Consider the following 19,848-nt stretch of genomic DNA (forward strand, 5'->3'; position numbering starts at 1 on the left):
CTTCATCAGTACACAATGCAAACATTTTATTTAGTCTCCATTAATCAGTGCATGCATTTTCATATGCTTTGATACCAGGGTGACTCAGTGACAATCTTACTGCATCAGTCAATATCAAAACATGCCAATACTCTGCTGAAAATAGTGCCTAAGTTGTTTTGCTCCATCATGTTTTACCTGTTAAGTCCCTTTCAATGATGCATCCATGATCATTCAAATCAATGTCGCATAAGTAAACCATTTGGTTTTGGAGCTCTGGATGATTGCCAGACTTCAATAGGATTAAATGGTTGAGCTTTAGTCTGGAAAGTCCTTTGTCCAATTTCTGAGTCATCCAGAAAAAAACATTTTTTCAAAAGTATAGCCGGTACCTATGGCACATTCCATTTAAAAAACTAAAGAAAACACAAGAGAGGACTATTGCTTTTTTGAAATGTTTTATTGATCCTAATTGACATGGACAGAGCTACATATGTACGCAACTGGACTGGAGAGCTAATTCTGAAAGTTGAATGACATTAAGTGCACAGGGTTAAGTGCTACAGTGTATGAAAGGTGATTGTTTTATAAAGGCCTGAAGGTGAATGTGATGCTCAACATGGCAGGGAGGCACTTCAGAACTTCAAGACGGTACGGATACTGTAAAGGACACATTAAAATATGGTGATTAGCATACAGATTTAAAGGCCTTTAATATACTTTGTGTTGGAAGTATATATTTTTTAGAAACTAACATCACACTGATGAAATATGATGCAACACCTGATCTAATTACCTCTTTCCAGCATGCATGAGGTCAAAGCCCTCATTGATCTGGTCAAAAGGCAAGGTGTGGGTTACAAACTCATCCACCTTCAGCTTCTTGTTCATGTAGTCAGTCACTAGTTTGGGGACGCTATCCACACTCTTCCAGCCTGGGACAAAGGAACGGGAAAACATAATGAGGAATCTATGCATTACCTTACTGCATTATCATACTTCCATTAAAAAGAAAGTCTCATAACTACACATTTATCCAAAACATAGGTGACTTTACAGAGTAAAATACATTTACGTCAAAACTGGCAAAGTTCCTTTTGAAAATCATCCACGACATTAACCTCCAAATGCTGTGCCCCTCCACACACGGCCGGTAACCAGCTGGAATGGACGTGTGGAGATCTCCTGCCCTGCGCCGGCCACCCCGATGATGATGCTCTCGCCCCAGCCTTTGTGGCACGCCTCCAGAGCTGCCCTCTGAAACAACCAATTGACCATCATCAGAAGATTGGATTCCCTAAATACTCATCTGCTTAGCAAAGTGACATGTATTTTGCGGTTGTGGTCCAAGCCTGAAGTATCCCCTACAGTGACCTCTGGTGGTAAAGGGTATAACACCTTCCATAGTGTTGGAAAGTGTATTTATTTTGTTAGACAACCATAAGAACTGAGGACAATGTACATAACAATAGACAGATACAATACAACAATGCCATGGTGTAGCCTAATACAAAAAGAAATGACAAATTATTGTTAGCTTACATTCCATGGCATATGGAACATTTAGCCCTATAATTACACAGTATATTTGCTTTAATTAACATTAGAGTTCTATTGAAAAGTCAACTTAGTCAAATAAATATGCCTAAACACTCCCAGTTTCTGATTTTTAATAGTAAATTGTACATTCAAGGATGAATCGGTGTCTTAACCAATTGTTTAAAAAGGTTGGGTGTTTTGGATATTCATATTTTACCTAGCAGAAAATATGGTGTTGTTAATTGAATACCTATGGACATTGAGGTCACCAAAGATGATAAGCTGAGGGTTAATATGTTGCTTGATGGAGTGATGGGAAAGCCAGCCTTGAACCTATAGCAAGGACAGCGCACAGTTATGTTGTGCTTTTCTATCTTCAACTTAACCTTCCATGTGGGGGGTATAGCAGACACCAACTCAGCATATGAGTTGTTTAAATATCCCCATAGGTTCGACACAATGTTCCAAAATCAAGCAACGTTCCATCCTTGTCCACAATGTCATTTAGAAAATAAGTGTTTTTCAATAAAAGGTTGCCAACAAAGTGGTTGTCCATCAATTTCAATATTTGTGTTGTACCAAATAAGTTGCTGAAGAATTTCCTCAGGGTTTTCAAGTAGATAGAATTGTAACTGGAACCATGCTTTTATTGCCTCCTGGAGGAATGGAGATGCACTGCTAAAAAATACTGTTGTTTTGGTAGAGAAATGTTGAAGAAAAGGTAGGAGGTTGTGTGTGAAAATCAGAATGTCGCATTTAGTTAATTTAGCTGAAATCCAGTTTGGATTGGAATAGTTTCTGTATCCAGGACACCCTCAAGGTCACATCCAGGGCTTTTAAATTAGTCAGTTTTAGCCCACCCTTTTGAAATGAGTAATATATTTTAGAAAAATATTCTCAGTTTTATTGTTCCATATAAATATAAAATATTTTCTGTTCATATCGTTTGAAAAAAGTATTCTCTGGTGAAGGAAGAGATATAAGATAATTGAATTGAGAGATAGCAAAATCATTTATTAATATGACATTATTAACTTTATTAAATGGACAGTCTTACCATAATAGCCACGTTGCCGATGCATTCAAAGGAGTAGTCCACCCCCCCGTCGGTCATCTCCACCAGCACCTCCTGGATGGGCTTGCTGTGGTCCTTGGGGTTCACCAACTCGGTGGCCCCAAACTCTTTGCCCTTGTCAAACTTGTCTGGGTTTATGTCCACGCCGATTATCCTGGTCGCCCCGGCAACCTTGCAGCCCATGATGACGGCAAGGCCGATGGCACCCAGGCCGAATATGGCACAAGTGGAGCCAGGCTCAACCTGGAGGTGGGTTGGGAACGCAAGAGTTACAGAATGGCTTTTGTCAGTAAAACAATGTAATACAATTTTAGTGTCAGATGTGTGTTATTATGATCATTGCCTATTCATTTGCTTTCCTAAATTTGAAACCACTGGACATATTAACTAAGTATTTGCATGAGAGGAAAGTTAATTTACAGAGGATAGAAAACAAAGTGATACAACCAAATGACACAAAGCTGTAACTCATCGCTTGTGCTTTCCACTTCTAGACTAGGTACTTTATTTTGCAGCCTGGCATCTCCCACCAACCTTGGCAGTGTTGAGGGCAGCTCCGTAGCCCGTGGAGATGCCGCAGCCCAGCAAGCACACCTTGTCCAGGGGGGCCTTCTCATCCACCTTGGCCACCGATATGTCGGCCACCACTGTGTACTCAGAGAAGGTGCTGGTCCCCATGAAGTGGAACAGCTGCTTGCCCTTGCAGGTGAACCGCGAGGTGTTGTCAGGCATCAGACCCCGGCCCTGGGTCATTCTGGAGAGGGGGCGAATGATTATCAGTAACAGCCAGTTGTAATAGTATAATGCACAAGGTGCAATTTCGAAATTGGGTAGAACATCATCTGTTGATCTTGTCATGTTAGTCATTGCATACCTTAGAGGGCTAAATATAACTTGTCCGAAATGTCCAGATCAACTGGCCCATGTCAGCTAACCTTGTTTTATTTAGGTTTTTAGCCCACAGATATTGTAGCAATTGTCACCCAAATATCACATGAATACACATTAGACGTGGATTTTTTTTTGCTTTAAAACAACATTTTCTTTGCGCCCCCATGACAAAACACGTAGAATTGCAGGAAACAAGCTTTAAACCTGCAAAATTCTCTCCACCAATAGGGGTGTAAACTGTTTGTCATGAACAGGGCTTGTGCCCATAGAAATGGACGTGGTGTGTGCGCACACGCGCGCAGGATGTTCCCCAATGCTGAAGGCCCCCCCCCCGAGTGAAAGATTTTTGTCAACTATTTCAGGGGCTATTTCAGACCTTTGCCTGACAGAATTTGGCCTTCATTTGGTTTAAGTTGCAATGTTGGTGTTCACAACACTGGTTGCTTCTTCGCCCGCACAGCAGCTATTTCAATCCCAAGACTGGAGTAGCATATGGTCCTATTATATCTGATATTATTCTAACTGTCATTACAGATATGCTCAGTCCTTCACTGCCTACCTGGCTGACATTGAAAATAGAATGAGCTTGACCTCAACCTTCCAAGCTATAATGGACTCATCCTGCACTATTGACGGGCCAGATTCCCTTCTAGTTACCTGATCTTCCCGCAGAGGTTGGTCTTGGGGTTTTTGCAGAATTTGCACTCACCACACTGCGGCACATACAATGGGATGACGGTGTCACCTAGGAGATAGAAATTACTTTTAGTAAGGAGACAGTTCAGGAGGACGATTTCATTCAAACATAATTTCATTCCAGCCCAGTACCGAAACATCTGAGTCGACTGATCATCCGATTCAACTGATCAAGTCCTGGTATTAGTTGATTCTGGCATGTTAGTTCTGGCCTAAAATAAAATAATAACGTGTACTGTCACATACACCAGATACAGAGCATTCAGAAAGTATTTGCAGCCCTTGACTTACCACATTTTGTTGTTACAGCCTGATTTTAAAAGGAAATACATGTAGACTTTGTGTCACTGGCCTACACACACACACACAAAATACCCCATGTCAAAATGGAAATATGTTTTTAGAAATGTTTACAAGCTAGTAAAAATGAAAAGATGAAATGTATTGAGTCAATATGTATTCAACCCTTAGTTATGGCAAGCCTAAATAAGTTCAGGAATACAAATGTGCTTGACAAGTCACATAATAAGGTGCATGGACTCACTGTATGTGCAATAATATTGTTTAACTTGATTTTTGAATGACTACCTTCTCTCTGTACCCAACACATACCGATAATTTTAAAATTCCTCAGTCGAGCACTGAATTTCAAACACAGATTCAGCCACAAAGACCAGGTAGGTTTTCCAATGCCTCGCAAAGAAGGGCACCTTTTGGTAGATGGGTAAATATTTTAAAAGGAAACATTGAATATCCCTTTGAGCATGGTTAAGTTATTAATTACACTTCAGATGGTGTATCTATACACCCAGTCACTACAAAGATACAGGCGTCCTTCCTAACTCAGTTGCCGGAGAAGAAAGAAACCGCTCAGGGATTTCACCAGAAAGCCAACGGTGACTTTAAAACAGTTAGAGTTTAATGGCTATGATAGTTTTCTCCTAAGGATGGATTAACAACATTGCATTTACTCCACACTACTAATCTAAATAGAGTGAAAAGGAAGCTTGTACAAAATAAATATATTCCAAAACATGCATCCTGTTTGCAAAAAGGCACTAAAGTAATACTGCAAAAATGTGGCAAAGAAATATTTGTTCTGAATACAAAGCGTTATACTTGGGGCAAGTCCAAGAAAACACATCACAGAGTACCACTCTTCATATTTTCAAGCATGGTGGTGGCTGCATCATGTTATGGGTTTGCTCGTCATCGACGAAGTACTAGGGAGTTGTTTTAGCATAAAGCTCTAAGATTTTGCCTGTGCTTAGCTCTATTCCGTTTATCTTTATGCTAAAACAACTCTTTCCAACAGACACTAGGAGACAAATTCACCTTTCAGCAGGACAAGATCTTAAAACACGCGGACAAATATAAAATGGAGTTTGTTACCAAGACAACATTGAATGTTCCTGAGTGGACAAGTTACAGTTTTGACTCAAATCAGCTTGTAAATCTATAGCAAGACTTGAAAATGGCTGTCTAGCAATGATCAACAACCAACTTGACAGATCTTAAAATACTTTTTTGAAAAATAATATACAAATATTGTACAATCCAGGTGTGCAAAGCTTTTAGAGATTTTCCCAGAAAGACTCACATCTGTATTTGCTGCAAAAGGTGAATCTAACATGTAGACGTAGGGGTGTGAACACTTATGTAAATGAGGGGGGGGGGTCCGTTAAATCCATTTTTAATTCAGGCTGTAACACACTAGGGGTATGAATACACTATAGGTGCAGTGAAATTTGTTGTTGACAGGGTCAGCCATAGTAGTACGGCGCCCCTGGTGCAAATTAGGGTTAAGTGTCTTTCTCAAGTACACAGACAGATTTTTCACCTTGTCGGCTCGGGAATTTGAACCAGCGACCTTTTGTTTACTGGTCCAATGCTCTAACCGCTGTTTTAGGGATAATACATTTGTTGATATTCACAGTCCATCACCTGGTTTGAACTTGGTGACTCCCTCTCCTACGCTTTCGACTGTCCCGGCGCCCTCATGACCCAGGATGACAGGGAAAAGTCCCTCAGGGTCGCTGCCACTCAAGGTGAAGGCATCTGTGTGACAAACCCCTGTCGCAAAGACCTGAAAGACAACATTGCCATTAGTTAATTCATCCATCACACCCAGTAGGCTATGAAGCACGTGCCAACTAGCCTCAAACATCCCTAATTGTTGAACCACATCTCAACCCACCAGGACAATTCCCTACAGTACAATACCAACAACTGCACCTGCTATGTTGATCATAGAAACTATCACATGGTTGTCTAAATGGTGCAAGACAGACGGCTAGCTATTAGAGGAATGTGGTAAAATGCTTATAGAGTATACCATAAATGACGCTCTCTAGTCTAAACACTGGGCCAGATAGGCCCTGTTGAACATATTTCAAAGATGACTTCCTCACAGCTGGCCCACTGAATCTATTTGGACGGGGAGACAGGGAAACACAAGAAGCTCCCCACGGTATTCCAGCTGCTGAACCGTTCATCCGTGTCGTAGAGTGGCCTGCATCAAACAGTATGTTATGTTTTACAGAGCGAGTGCTCACTGACATGGTTCTAGGAATATATATTGTATCACACACACAAACCAAAGATCCAGCAGTCTACTGCAGGATGAGGTTGTTGGTTATGTTGTTGCTGGACATGTAATGCAAGTGCAATACAGGTGCATTAGTCTTAGACATTTTTGGCAAAGGGAAGGGTTACCTTGATGCGCACTTCGTTGGCCTTCGGTGGGGCCACCTCCACCTCCTCAATGGACAGAGGTTTCCCAGCCTCCCAAGCTACTGCTGCCTTGCACTTGATCACCTGGAAGAGAGAAGCTCAATGTGACCACAGTCAACTTCATACACAGAAAATATGAATTTGGAAGATTGATTGGGGTCTGTGGTGAGTGCAGTTGAAGAGAGGAGGGTGGTCAGTGATAGAAGATGGAATGTGCAGTGACTGGGTGTTGGAGGAAATTATAGTTGAAATTATTAATTATGTATACATTTTTATTAGAACCATTAAGTTTTAATACTATTATGTTATGGTATGAAATGTATGGATTTTTGGTTAAACTAGGACCGAAAATGTAGGTAAAACAAATTAATTGTCTGTACCTTGCGGGAAAGGGAGAAGGAGGGCATATAACCTTTCAGACAGATAAGAATATTCTTTGATGTTCCATTAGTGGAGGAGAAAATGTCTTTTAGACAGATTGGAATGTTTGCTTTATGAGGGGAGTAGGACACAATCTCCAGAACTGAAGACACTGCGCTATTGTGTGGATCAGAGAGAGTGTGATAAAATGCTGACGTCATTTTCAGTTTATAACCTGTGGAAAAATGTGTATGAACCAGTACTCTCTTGAATTAAACGCTGTTACCTGACTTTTAAGACTGGTCTCCATCTATTTCATGCAAAAATTATAAACTTACAACTTATTATGAAATAGATAGAGTGTGAATTTGGTTTTGGCTACAAAACATATAGGAATATAGAATTCCTCTAACACTGGGCCTCTTAGCAGTTGGACGGACTTTAATCTGTAGTCTAGAGCCAGGCCTACTAAAGCCAGTATGCAATCTCTAGTTTAATCTGGAGGGGACTGGTTCAAACATGAGACAACTTGAAACAGCAATGAACCGTTTGTGATTCTAGCTGATGTTACCGCCCTGAGAAGCAAAAAGCAATGTGGTCTCTACTACACTATTTTAATTATGGTCACAAAAATACCCATAATAAAGTGTAGTATACTGAACAAAAATATAAATGCAACAAGGAACAATTTATTGGTTTTACTGAGTTACAGTTCATATAAGGAAATCAGTCAATTGAAATAAAATCATTAGGCCATAACCTATTAAAATATACTTTATATTTAAGATTTTTCAAAGTAGCCACCCTTTGCCTTGATGACAGCTTTGCACACTCTTGGCATTCTCTCAACCAGCTTCATGAGGTAGTCACCTGGAATGCATTTCAATTAACAGGTGTGCCATGTTAAAAGTTCATGTGGAATTTCTTACCATGTATACATATAAAAGTGGGTGAAACAGTATATAAACATTATTAAAAAGTTACCCGTGTTTGTCTATGTACCAGAGGCTGGTGGGAGGAGCTATAAGAAGACAGGCACATTGTAATGGCTGGAATGGAATCAATTTCCATGTGTGTAATGTGTTTTAATTAGTACCATTCTATTGATTTCATTCCAGCCATTACAATTAGCCCTTCCTCCTACAGCTCCTCCCACCTGCCCCCTCTGCTATGTACATAGGACAGCAGGCTAAGGTGTTGGGTGGTAGCCGGCTAGTAACAGTGATTAAGTTCAGGGCAGAGTATTGGGCGGCTAGTGGTGAATATTTAACAGTCTGATGGCTTGGAGAAAGAAGCCGTTTTTCCAGTCTCTCAGCCCCAGCACTGTCTCGGCCTTCTAGATGATAGCAGGGTGAACAGGCCGTGGCTAGGGTGGCTGACGTAACGAGCTTATTGGCCTTCATGTGACATCAGGTGCTGTAGTTATCCTGGAGGGAAGGCAATGTGCGTAGCTGACAGTGTGGTTGCCATACCAGGCGTTGGTACAGCCCGACAAATTGCTCTCGATGGTGCATTTGTAGAAGCTTGTGAGGGTCTTGGGGGCCAAGCCGAATTTATTCAGCCTTCTGAGGTCGGAGAGGCGCTTGTTGTGCCTTCTCCACACTGTATGTGTGAAGGGACCATTTCAGGTTGTCAGTGATGTGCACACCGATGCACTTGAAGCTTTTGACCCTCTCCACTGCAACCTGTCGATGAAGCGTGTTCTTTCTGCTGTCTCCTGAAGTCTTTTTATTTTTTAGGTAGAGTTCTTTGCTCCCATTACTCTGCCAGGGCTCTCCACCTACTGTCTCGTCGTTGTTGGGCCTACCACTGTTTTGTCTTCAGAAAACCTGATGACTGAGTTGGAGACGTGAATCGTCATATTGAACGTCTACTGTAAATCCATATTATGGTTCAATTGCGGGCTATCTTCGGGTGCTGACATCTGGTTTTTCATAACTTAATTGTATGTGACATCGGAGCTCCAGTCCGCCCACAACTCTCCCTCGTAAATAGTGGAGTTGGTAGGCAATAGCCGACCTAGATTAATTCAAAGCCCATGACCCCTCTAATTGCATAACGGTAGTTTAACTTCATTCACATCCGCTTAAAATGAAACAGACTAACGTTACAATGTTTATTGGAATCTCTCGCTGACTATACGTGGAACTTCTACGGCCAGGTCAATGCCCATTCAAAATCTGTCTTTGCGAGCAAAATACACGCTTTATTGTCGTTTCAACTGCAAAAATGTTAACATTGCACATTTCAAAAGCGCAAAATGTAAACGTATACAATGTTGATTTTCATATACTTTGAGCTTACCTTCCCAGCTGCCTCCATGTTCTTTCTTCCGCACGAGAGAAAGGGGTGGTTGCAGTGGCAGTTCAAGAACTACCGTCTCGACCAATCAGGATAGGTGTTGGCGTCCATGACGATGTGTTCCATGATTTGTGGAAACTCATGAAATCCTCAGCCAACCCCATATGCAGTGAATGCACACGGTCCTGACATTTATTGGAGGATATTATCCAATCATAGCAAACCTTATTATACAGTAGATCACACTGTCAATTGGTGAAGGGGTGTTCTTGAACCAGCAACCCTGTGGGTTTATGGGGGGGGAACGATGACTACCCACCTAGCTGTGCCAAAAAAGCCTTGCCTCTCAACAGATTGTATGAGTACTAAGGGCATCATGTACACAAACTGAACATGGATATCGACCTCTGAAGTGAGGCATTGACATTTGACACTGCAATGTAATTTCTTCACTGTGGAGTATATCTCACCTGTTGACCACACAGCTATTATTACAGCAAGGAGAAGTATCTCACAAGATTAGTCACAGTAGCCATTTAGAAGACACATTACAGCTTGATATGGGACACCAATAAGAATGACAAATGTATGGTGAAGACATAAATTATCACATTTAACCCACACGAAAGCTAACTAATTTCAAAGATTAATAATTTGCCTTTGCAGAGAACTGCTGGACTATTTGCTTTCGGCAGTGGTACTAGCAACCTTTCGGTACATGACCAGTTGACAAAAGGTGTTGAAACAAACAAAATCACCCTGAATTTGAAAGAGGTATTGTTCCAATTCCGGAACACTTGTTTATTTTTGCATGAGCAAAAAATAAGACATTAAGTTAGATGTCCAAATAAAAACAGGAGAACCTTCTGCAGAGCACTATTTAATTGTTTACTCCATGTGTAACTCTGTGTTGTCTCTTCACACTGCTATGCTTTATCTTGGCCAGGTTGCAGTTGCAAATGAGAACTTGTTCTCAACTAGCCTACCTGGTTAAATAAAGGTGAAATAAAATAAAGGCTTTTCTTTACACAAGGTGCCAGTACTCTGTAACCACAGATTTCTGGGGTAAATACAATATTTTCCACTGATTGTAATGAATAATAATGTCAATCATATCTTCCACTTACCAAACCAAGCCTTTTGTCTTATAAAATTCCAGGTATTATCAATTTCTGTCTCTTATCAACATTGCACTCCAACATGAAAGCTCTCAATCATATTCAACAGTATAATACCGTGACACATCCTAAATGTACCCCCAAACCATCCAGTGGGAACAATGTTGAAGAGTTGCAAAAACTGGGACATTAATGATACTATTCCCTGTGACAGCAGAGTGCTTTCAAGGTTCATTAACTAAAAAGCCATTAATTCACACATGCATCATAGATTGGAATACAAAAACAAAACAAATTGATAATTGAGCAGTATAAAAAGATGAAATGTTCATTCTCCATGTCAAGTCCAACAGAGCCAAGCTCCAGCATCGCATTGCACTGATTTGCTTCCTGTAGGGATTGACACTTGGTGAGGATCCCACGGGGCATACAGTGTTTGTCATCATCTGCCACCTGGATGACAGAAAAAGGCATCAATGCCACAGGAACACACATCATGAAATCTAAAAACAGCAAATTGTCTATTCACAGTCACTTGGATTCCTTTTCCAGGATTTGGACTCACCTCTGAATCCTCGTCCGCCTCCGCCTCCTCTTCCTCTGAATCCTCCTCCTCCCCGCCCACCACCGAAGCCTCCTCTTCCAAATCCGCCACGGTCACCACCACCCCTGCCACCACGGAATCCACCTGGGAGGACAAATGTATTTTGTTTGAATATCAATTGACTAACATTCCTACACTTTTAACCACAAGAGAAAAACACCCATGGGGCTGAGCGGTTGGCATTTCACTCTTACCTCCGCGGGGACCTCCTCGTCCACCTCTACCTCCTCTGCCTCCCCTTGGGGGACCCTTCTCACCCGGGGGTCTGGGAAGAAACCTCTGTAGTGGTAGGAGTTTCATTGGGTCTACGTAGAACTGTGGACCAGAATATGCTGTTACACAATACAGGTCAAGACATTTCTATGCAATAACTAAAACAGATGTATGGTCAATCCAGTGTCCATGGTGCAAAGTTTCCGCAGGGGAATTATGATACAACTGTGGCAAAAACAGAAGTACACATTGGCTGTGCAGAGGGGCTGCACTGAGCTCCTGCTAAAAAAAAATAAACAAAGATTTGTGATCCGTGTTTGATTCACAGATGATGATTGGTTGACAGGAGAGTTGAGGAAGGTATTTCTGTAATTTCTGTTCCAAAAAGCATGAGAAGCATGAATGCACTGCCCGTCACAAAGCTCCTCATTCTCAGATAACCCCACGGATGCCAGATTAGGTATCATAGACAAGAAAAAAAGTACTTAAGCAACTACTGGTCAAGCTCTGCTACATGTAACAAACTGATATTGCTTACCTTCTGTAATTTTTTGAACGAGGAAGCCTTCATATTATCAGAGAGTTTGACAGAGAAATACTGTAGCTTTAGGTTAAGGGGCCAACCAGTGTCACAAATGACATGAAATTCAGTGTTAAACAGTAGAAAAATTATCATAGCATGCAACTTTTTACATTGAGATTAGTATTTTGTATCACTGAAGAATGTAATGATATAAACCAACCCCAAATACGATACAGGTTAGACAACAAAAAATTGAAAGGATACAAAGTCACGTAGCTGACCGAAGATTTCATCCACCTTCCCGATCTGCTCCTTGTTTTCCAAGTACACAGGCGCGTTGAAGTAGGGAACTTTGTTCTCCTCCGTTACACACTTGCACACAATTTCATCCTCACAGGGGTGCATAAACTCCCCTAGGGCTGGAGGAAAGAGCAAGGACATATGGTCAGTACAGAAAAAAACATGGATCATCACCTGCAAGTAAACCCACGACAACGGAGGTTGCAACGCCTGGCAGACAACATGGTCATTAATAGACAACTGGAGTAACTTCAGGATGCCAAGCATCAACAATGCCCCCTGCATCACGAGAAAGTGTTTAATCAATATGGGGGCATCATCACATTGCCAAATCAGTCATCTTACCAACAACATATTCTGGAGGGCCATAGTCCTGGAAGCCTCCTCGCCCACCTCGGAAACCACCGCCGCCACCTCGACCCCCATATCCTCCACCACCACCACCGTATCCTCCTCTTCCCCCTCCACCACGGTTGAATCCGCCACCACGGCCACCTCTTCCACCACCTCCTCGGAAAGACATGTTCTTGTGCGTCTGTGATAGATTGGAGATGATATTAGCTAAGTGGCATAGCAACAATTCCTTGCATTTCATTCTCAAAGACAAGATATGTTTTTCAAACAATGTCAGCAATAAACTTTTCCAAATGCCTGATAATCTCAATGCCATAATAAAACTAGCTAGCTATGCCAGTGTTTCTAAAATGGGGTCCCATTAAGGTACTGCAGGGGGTCTTGCGGCCAGATGTCAAAATATTTGGTTTAAAAAAATCTACATTTTTAAATTAATTAATAAAAAAACATTCTCAGTTTTTAAATGAATATTACTAACAGATTACATTTTGGCCAAGGGATTCATTTTCAACTTGCTGGCTCTGTAATTCTAACCAGCGACCAAACAATACAATGTGTTGTTCCACGAAAAGTGTGCTTTTTGCATCCCTTTGATAAGCAGAAATTGTGCACCAATATTGAACTTGAAAAGCTTGTTATATTAAATTAAGTACCCTTTAATATAGACCACATGGAAAACGTTTTTAAAAATTGGGGAATAAAGCCTTGCTAAAGTGCCAAAACTCAGCATTTTGACTAGCGGACTAAACACCACCTCCATCGTGAAGGAAGTTTATGATGAATTTCCCAACAGAGTGGAGCAGAGACCAGGGTTTGTGGAATCTAGCTCCTACTACATTGATTCTCCCAAGGTCAATACTTAAATCTGTACCTTTTCAATAAAACGTTAATGAAATACAACCTCCAACTTTTTGCTAACTTCTGTTCCTCGAAGATGGCAACTCAGTGTGAATGTGCATGTATCTATTGAATCTCTCAATGTTTGAAAATGAAACCTAGGCTATGAAATGATTGTAATATGTAAAAACACTATGATTTCCCTCTCTCTCGTCGTTATTTTTCAGTATCTCTGTAGAGAAAATGTGCCAAGTGAATAAAGTTATGTGCCAAATGTAGCGTTTGGCGCATAACTTGATAAAAAAGACGTTCTTCATAGAATTATATTTTCACATTTCATTATTTGTCCTGGAGGGGGGACTTTTTGCATGACTATAAGCCTATGTTGCTTTTGCCCTCTACTGCAAGACTGGACACTATACCAACAACACAACTATATACACATCAGTCAGAGAGGTGAGTGCTGAATAGATAGAAGCTTGCCAGGTCATGTTGGGTGACGTGATAAACAATGGATGCTACGCCCAAAAGCAAAGCAAGTGCTGTGCTAAGAACATGCACCGTTACAGCGGTGAAGCCCGCAAAATCTGGTGCGTTACATTATCTTTTTGCAAAGGGTATTCCTCAAGCTCAGTCATCACATTTTGCTACCATCTAGCCTGCTAACTAGCTGTGAGTACTTGATGCCGTTCACTTTGGGTTAGTGCTAAATACCAATACATTGAAAATGTGTCCTGTGTCGTTGTTTTCAAGGTGGCTGGTATGAGGCAGTTCAGTCTTCAGAGCCGTGAAAATGTTTTTGCTGGAATCAGTGCAGTATCTCCTCCTTTCACTAGAGTAACACATTTTCTATTTTAAAAGACTGTCATACCCGTGACCCCAAATTTTATGTGGTGCTTACATTGTTAATTCCTCAAATTTATTAAATCAGATTTATGAGGTTTTTTTTTTATTCCATATATTTTTATTATTATATTAGCAGATATATCGGTTATTGGTTAATATTTTCACTCGGATCCAAAAGTACCATGTCAGTCGTGCTCTAGTTTTCATATGGTGAAACTATTCATATATATATATTTTTTAATCTATAATAAAAACATTTTAGATCAAATTCAAATCATAGAGTAAAAGCAGGTGAGCTAAATTCTATGTTTGGCCTTTTACTTGTGAAAAACTGAGCAGGCGGAGCATAACAAATAAACCCCGAACCCTATAGATAGAGTAGAAATGTGTTGTAGTATGGCAGGATATTAGCTTTAACGCTGCAACAACGAAGCTCGCTGACAAGGGACAAAAATGCCGGAAATTAGTTTGAAAACTCTATAAACTCTCCGATGCAAAGAGTTTCTTCCAAGGCCGAGACTTGGTTCATCCAGCCATGCACTGCTAACGTTATAGTAAAACTACAGTACTTGTATGCTGTTTTCCTCTCTCAAGTTGTATTCTGATTATGAGGGGGTCCCTGATGAATTTATAACAAATGGGGTCCCCAGCCCCTAAAAGGTTTGAGAACCCCTGCGCTAAAGACGTAACTTAGCTAGGTAAGTTAGCTAATTAATTTACCTGATCGATGCATTATATCACGTTTACGATTGATACCAGCACAGTGACTTGTAATGGCTGTAACATTTTCATTGATATTAACAAATCAAGCTACTACTGTTACACTGCAACTTTACAAAAAGGATCAATAGAACAAGCTAGCTAACAGTTAACTCGACTTAGCTAGGGTTAGCCAACATGGATTTCTTATTTACAACAAATCAAAAGACTATCACGTTATGCTTTGCTGAGCACATTGTGGTAGCCTCTTGCAACTGATGAAATATAAAACATATATATTTAAAAATCATAGTTACCTTCGTAGAACAAATAAGATCAGCTGCCGGATCGAATTGTGCCAAAAACTATTTCCACGCGATGCAAACGCATGTGGCTTTTTTGTGGTGCTGTAAATCAAAACCTGAACCGAAGCACTAGTTACCACAGCCACAAAGTTGCAATTGCCTATATCGTAAAAATGAATGTAAACAAAAATGAGTTTTTTGGTCTTAATTTAAGATTAATGTTAGGCATACGGTTAGCAGCGTGGTTAGGTTTAAAATCTGATTTTAATCAAATAAAATGTAGGAATGGGCAGGGGTTTTGACGTTGTGGCTGAGGTAACTAGCGACCACACTGAAAAACAAGAAAACTTGAACTGTCGTAAAACTTAGACTGTCGTAAAACAAATGTGCTTAATTCACGCCGATGAAATGCTCACAACACACGCACGAATTGATACCAAAAAGAAAGGCTCACAACACTGGAATTGCTACCAAGTTAACAATACTTTTGATACATAAATCTATACTTTACATAGAGTACGCTAATTTAAAAAAGACTGTTTCACAATAATGCTTTAAAAAAAAAAAACTTATTGTTGTACAACTGCAATTTTGTACAGCTCTGGTGGTCCAGAGCGTTACATGCATCTTGACCCTCAAGCCACGTGTAACAACCTGTACCAGAGCTATCGTGTGTAATGTGTACATGTTTGACATATTTATATTCATCCGCCTACTTGTAGATGTGCATTTCCTCTCTAGGCTCACATCTAGAAGAAGCCATAATGAATATTGAGGGCCAGGTAAGCAATGACGTATCTGTCTTGTTAGGGTCAGATCGACATATACAGAATGGTTACCTGGAGGATTTTTTTTCCTTCTCAATTTCAGTCAATGAGAGGATTTAGGATTATTTTAATAGGGGACGAGGGGCGGCAGTGTTTTAGAATTACGTTCCTATTAGGCTATGAATCGACGTGTGCCTGATGCCTCCCAGCGTCCCTGATTATCCGATGGGCACTGGGCACTCAATATCATGTTCACCTGTAGGCTATTAAGTGTGGTCTCAATCAAATAATCCATAGCCTACGAAGTCCATGCTTTGAGAAGCACAGAGCAAAGTTATATTTCTAAGATAGCTGCTGGGATGGTATAAATACAACAAGGCTGCATGAAATCAATTTTCATTTGTCACATGCGCTGAATACATACAATACAACTGAATACAACCAACAATGCCATTTTAAGGAAAATAAGTGTTGAGTAAAAAATAGATGTTAAAAATAGCAAATAATTAAAGAGCAGCAGTAAAATAACAGTAGCGAGTCTACATACAGGGGGTACCGGTACAGAGTCAATGTGCGGGGGCACAGGTTAGTCAAGGTAATTGAGGTAATATATACATGTAGGTAGAGTTAAAGTGACAATGCATAGATAATAAATGGAGAGAGGCAGCAGCGTAAAAGAGGGGGGCAATGCAAATAGTCTGGGTATCCATTTGATTAGCTGTTCAGGAGTCTTATGGCTTGGGGTAGAAGCTGTTCAGAAGCCTTTTGGATCTAGACTTGGCGCTCTGGTACTGCTTGCCCTGCCCACCAAAGGTGTGGACTCCGGCCGCAAAGCCTAACCATATAGAGGAGGGTCTAGGTGGGCATCTATCCGTGGTGGCGGCTCTGGTGCAAGACGTGGACCCCGCTCCACCTTAGGCTTGGCCCACTCAGGTGGCGCCTCTAGAGAGGGGACCCTCGCCGCAGGCGCTGGACAGGAGGGCGACAACAACAACACAAAGAGTTATAACAATTCAAGTTGTTTCTGTTAATGATGTATGCTCTCAAAGGGATTTGATAGGAGAGACGCCAAATCCAAGCTGGATTCCATTAACCATTTTTTTTCTTGACAAGACATTCACAGTTGAGCTCAAAGCCGATTGGTTAATTTTGTATACTTTTTTTTTCAAGGGAGGCCAAATGCTTGCTTGCATTCAATGCAACGGGCGCCAACAATGTCAAACTCGTTTGAACCAGACAGCACCAGATAGATGGCCTACATGTAGAGAGACAGAGGGACGCTGTTTCGCTCACTCCAATGCTTTATCCTGTGAGGTACATACAGCCTCTTGCGAATTGAAGGAAAATTATGAAACACAGAGACGAAAGATAAAATATTTTACGTGTTATTATTTGTTTTGTTGGTAAATATACCCTTGGCGTCCATGAATACACACCACTGCATGGCAGTTATTTTTACATGGCAGAAGATTGCCAATTCCAGATTGTTTTGGCAAACTCCAAAGTCCTCTGATAGCCATAGTTTTCCAGCGGGAATTGACATCCCTGTGTTTTGAGAGAAATGTCTTAGTTTGGTAGTAGTGATGGGAAAAGAGCTGGCTCGTTTGGATATGCTCAACAAAAAGAGCCGGCTCTTTTGGCTCCCAAACAGCTCTTTTAAAAAATATTTAATTTTTTATTTTTTTCAAGTTAAACAGTTTGTGAGAGTCTGACTATGATCGGTGTTAAAATAATTCTAATGAAATGATTAAATGAAATCATACTCTACCTTAACCACAATGTATTTAAAAATGCATTGGTTTGTAATGAAAAAGAATGCTATTAAACATTTGCATTTAAAGTATAACTTTTTAATGTATATCAACAAAGTACATATAAATGTAACAATTCAAAACAAATACAATCTGAACAACATAATAATAGAATATTGCACCATATCAAATAAATATATTTTTTACCTTTATTTAACCAGGCAAGTCAGTTAAGAACAAATTGTTATTTTCAATGACAGCCTAGGAACAGTGGGTTAACTGCCTGTTCAGGGGCAGAACAACAGATTTATACCTTGTCAGCTCGGGGATTTGAACTTGCAACCTTCCGGTTTCTAGTCCAACACTCTAACCACTAGGCTACCCTGCTGCCCTGCAAACTGCAGAATCCCACTTAAAACATTAAACTGGTCCCTCTTTTCTCTCTCTTCTTTATTGCCATGTTATAACCAGCAGCACACCGCAATGCTGACCATGTTTTGCTTTTATAAGAGATTTGTATTCAGAAATGCAAGCTGCCTCACTTTCGAGGGGCAGATGCGGTTTCTTCTCTCAGTAATTATTTGTCATGTTTTCGAGAAGACCCATCTCAGAGGGAACAGATGTGGCCACTATGCAGAGTCTCCCTGTCATGACTTTAGTAAGACGTGGGTAGACGGAGGCCTTGTTCTTCCACCAGCTCAAATTATGTCAATTAGCCTAACAGAAGCTTCTAAAGCCATGACATAATTTTCTGGAATTTTCTGAGATGTTTAAAGGCACAGTCAATTTAGTGTATGTAAACTTCTGACCCACTGGAATTGTGATACAGAGAATTATAAGTGAAATAAGGACAACAAAGTCAAGGTTTTGGGAGTGGTCATCACAAAGCCCTGACCTCAATCCTACAGAAAATGTGTGGGCAGAACCTAAAAAGTGTGTGCGAGCAAGGAGGCCTACAAACCTGACTCAGTTACACCAGCTCTGTCAGGAGAAAGGGCCAAAATTCACCCAACTTATTGTGGGAAGCTTGTGGAAGGCTACCCAAAAAGTTTGACCCAAGTTAAACAATTGAAAGGCAATGCTACCAAAAACTAATTGAGTGTATGTAAACTTCTGACCCACTGGGAATGTGATGAAAGAAATAAAAGCTGAAATAAATCATTCTCGCTACTATTATTCTGACATTTCACATTCTTAAAATGAAGTGGTGATCCTAACTGACCTAAGACGGGGCATTTTTACTACAATTAAATGTCAGGAATTGTAAAAAACTGAGTTTAAATGTATTTGGCTAAGGTGTATGTAAACTTCCGACTTCAACTGTAATACTGGATTAAATAATGATGTAGTAATAACTGCATACTGTACCTTTCTCCACTGATCTCCACAGTGACCTGCTCAAAGGGTTTCAGGACTCTGCACAACTCCTCCACCACCTCTCATTCCTCTTGGGTCAGAACATCAACAGGTGCATTGACAATGGCCAGGGTAGAGATGATGGCATCCTTTGACTTAAGAAACCGCTTCAACATACAGGTATAACATATTGAATTCCACCTTGTAGTGCAGTCTTGTTTAGGCCTCAGCTCAGGCATCCCCACCTGGCGTTGTGTAGACTTTAGTTTTTCAAGTATTCCACAGCTTCTTTCACTTTGTCCACAAAGGGCTTCATCACCTTCAGAGCATATCTTACAATCAGGTTGTTTGTGTGGGCAAGACATGGATGATGGGTCCATTTTGAAATTTTCATGGCTTTGGTTATGTTAGCTGCGTTGTCGCTAACACAACTTTTCCATTTTCTCTGGCCACTCTCAACAGTTCCTCTGCCAAGTCCTCTGAGTTGTGTCTGTCGCTGAACTCAAAGCAGTCCAGAAGCAGACAGCTAGACATTGAAAACCTTCAATGAAGTGACATATAACCAACATGTAAGAAGTGGTTACCCTTGATGTTCTGCAGT

At 40.7% G+C, this 19,848-nt stretch overlaps 2 protein-coding genes across 2 annotated transcripts; both read right to left on the reverse strand.

Moving 5' to 3' along the window:
• Positions 1-420: 420 nt before the first annotated feature.
• LOC135526489 (alcohol dehydrogenase class-3) lies at positions 421-9,685 on the reverse strand. The gene is made up of 9 exons (XM_064954898.1): positions 9,578-9,685; positions 6,896-6,997; positions 6,125-6,266; positions 4,142-4,229; positions 3,128-3,347; positions 2,576-2,836; positions 1,101-1,236; positions 776-914; positions 421-639 (listed from the first exon to the last, which is right to left on the reverse strand). The coding sequence occupies exons 1-9, from the start codon at positions 9,593-9,595 to the stop codon at positions 615-617; spliced, it is 1,131 nt and encodes a 376-aa protein (XP_064810970.1). The 5' UTR covers positions 9,596-9,685; the 3' UTR covers positions 421-614.
• A 653-nt stretch (positions 9,686-10,338) lies between these two features.
• On the reverse strand, positions 10,339-15,492 carry LOC135526490 (H/ACA ribonucleoprotein complex subunit 1-like). Its single transcript, XM_064954899.1, has 7 exons — positions 15,386-15,492; positions 12,678-12,867; positions 12,297-12,451; positions 12,048-12,107; positions 11,491-11,611; positions 11,258-11,380; positions 10,339-11,145 (listed from the first exon to the last, which is right to left on the reverse strand). The coding sequence occupies exons 2-7, from the start codon at positions 12,853-12,855 to the stop codon at positions 11,135-11,137; spliced, it is 648 nt and encodes a 215-aa protein (XP_064810971.1). The 5' UTR covers positions 12,856-12,867; positions 15,386-15,492; the 3' UTR covers positions 10,339-11,134.
• Positions 15,493-19,848: the final 4,356 nt, after the last annotated feature.

This window comes from Oncorhynchus masou, chromosome 32, assembly GCF_036934945.1.
Source record: "Oncorhynchus masou masou isolate Uvic2021 chromosome 32, UVic_Omas_1.1, whole genome shotgun sequence".
NCBI classification, from domain to species: Eukaryota; Metazoa; Chordata; class Actinopteri; order Salmoniformes; family Salmonidae; genus Oncorhynchus; species Oncorhynchus masou.

Excerpts from the sequence above, each read along its gene's own strand:
- LOC135526489 (XM_064954898.1), bottom strand. Across the intron at positions 1,237-2,575 it reads TCGGCAACGTGGCTATTATG|AGGGCAGCTCTGGAGGCGTG; the intron begins GTAAGACTGTCC and ends TGGTTGTTTCAG. Across the intron at positions 915-1,100 it reads GAGGGGCACAGCATTTGGAG|GCTGGAAGAGTGTGGATAGC; the intron begins GTTAATGTCGTG and ends CCTTTGTCCCAG.
- LOC135526490 (XM_064954899.1), bottom strand. The coding sequence starts at position 12,855 with ATGTCTTTCCGAGGAGGTGGTGGAAGAGGTGGCCGTGGTGGCGGATTC. Across the intron at positions 12,452-12,677 it reads CCCTCCAGAATATGTTGTTG|CCCTAGGGGAGTTTATGCAC; the intron begins GTAAGATGACTG and ends TCTTTCCTCCAG. Across the intron at positions 12,108-12,296 it reads TCGGTCAGCTACGTGACTTT|TATTTCTCTGTCAAACTCTC; the intron begins GTATCCTTTCAA and ends CTAAAGCTACAG.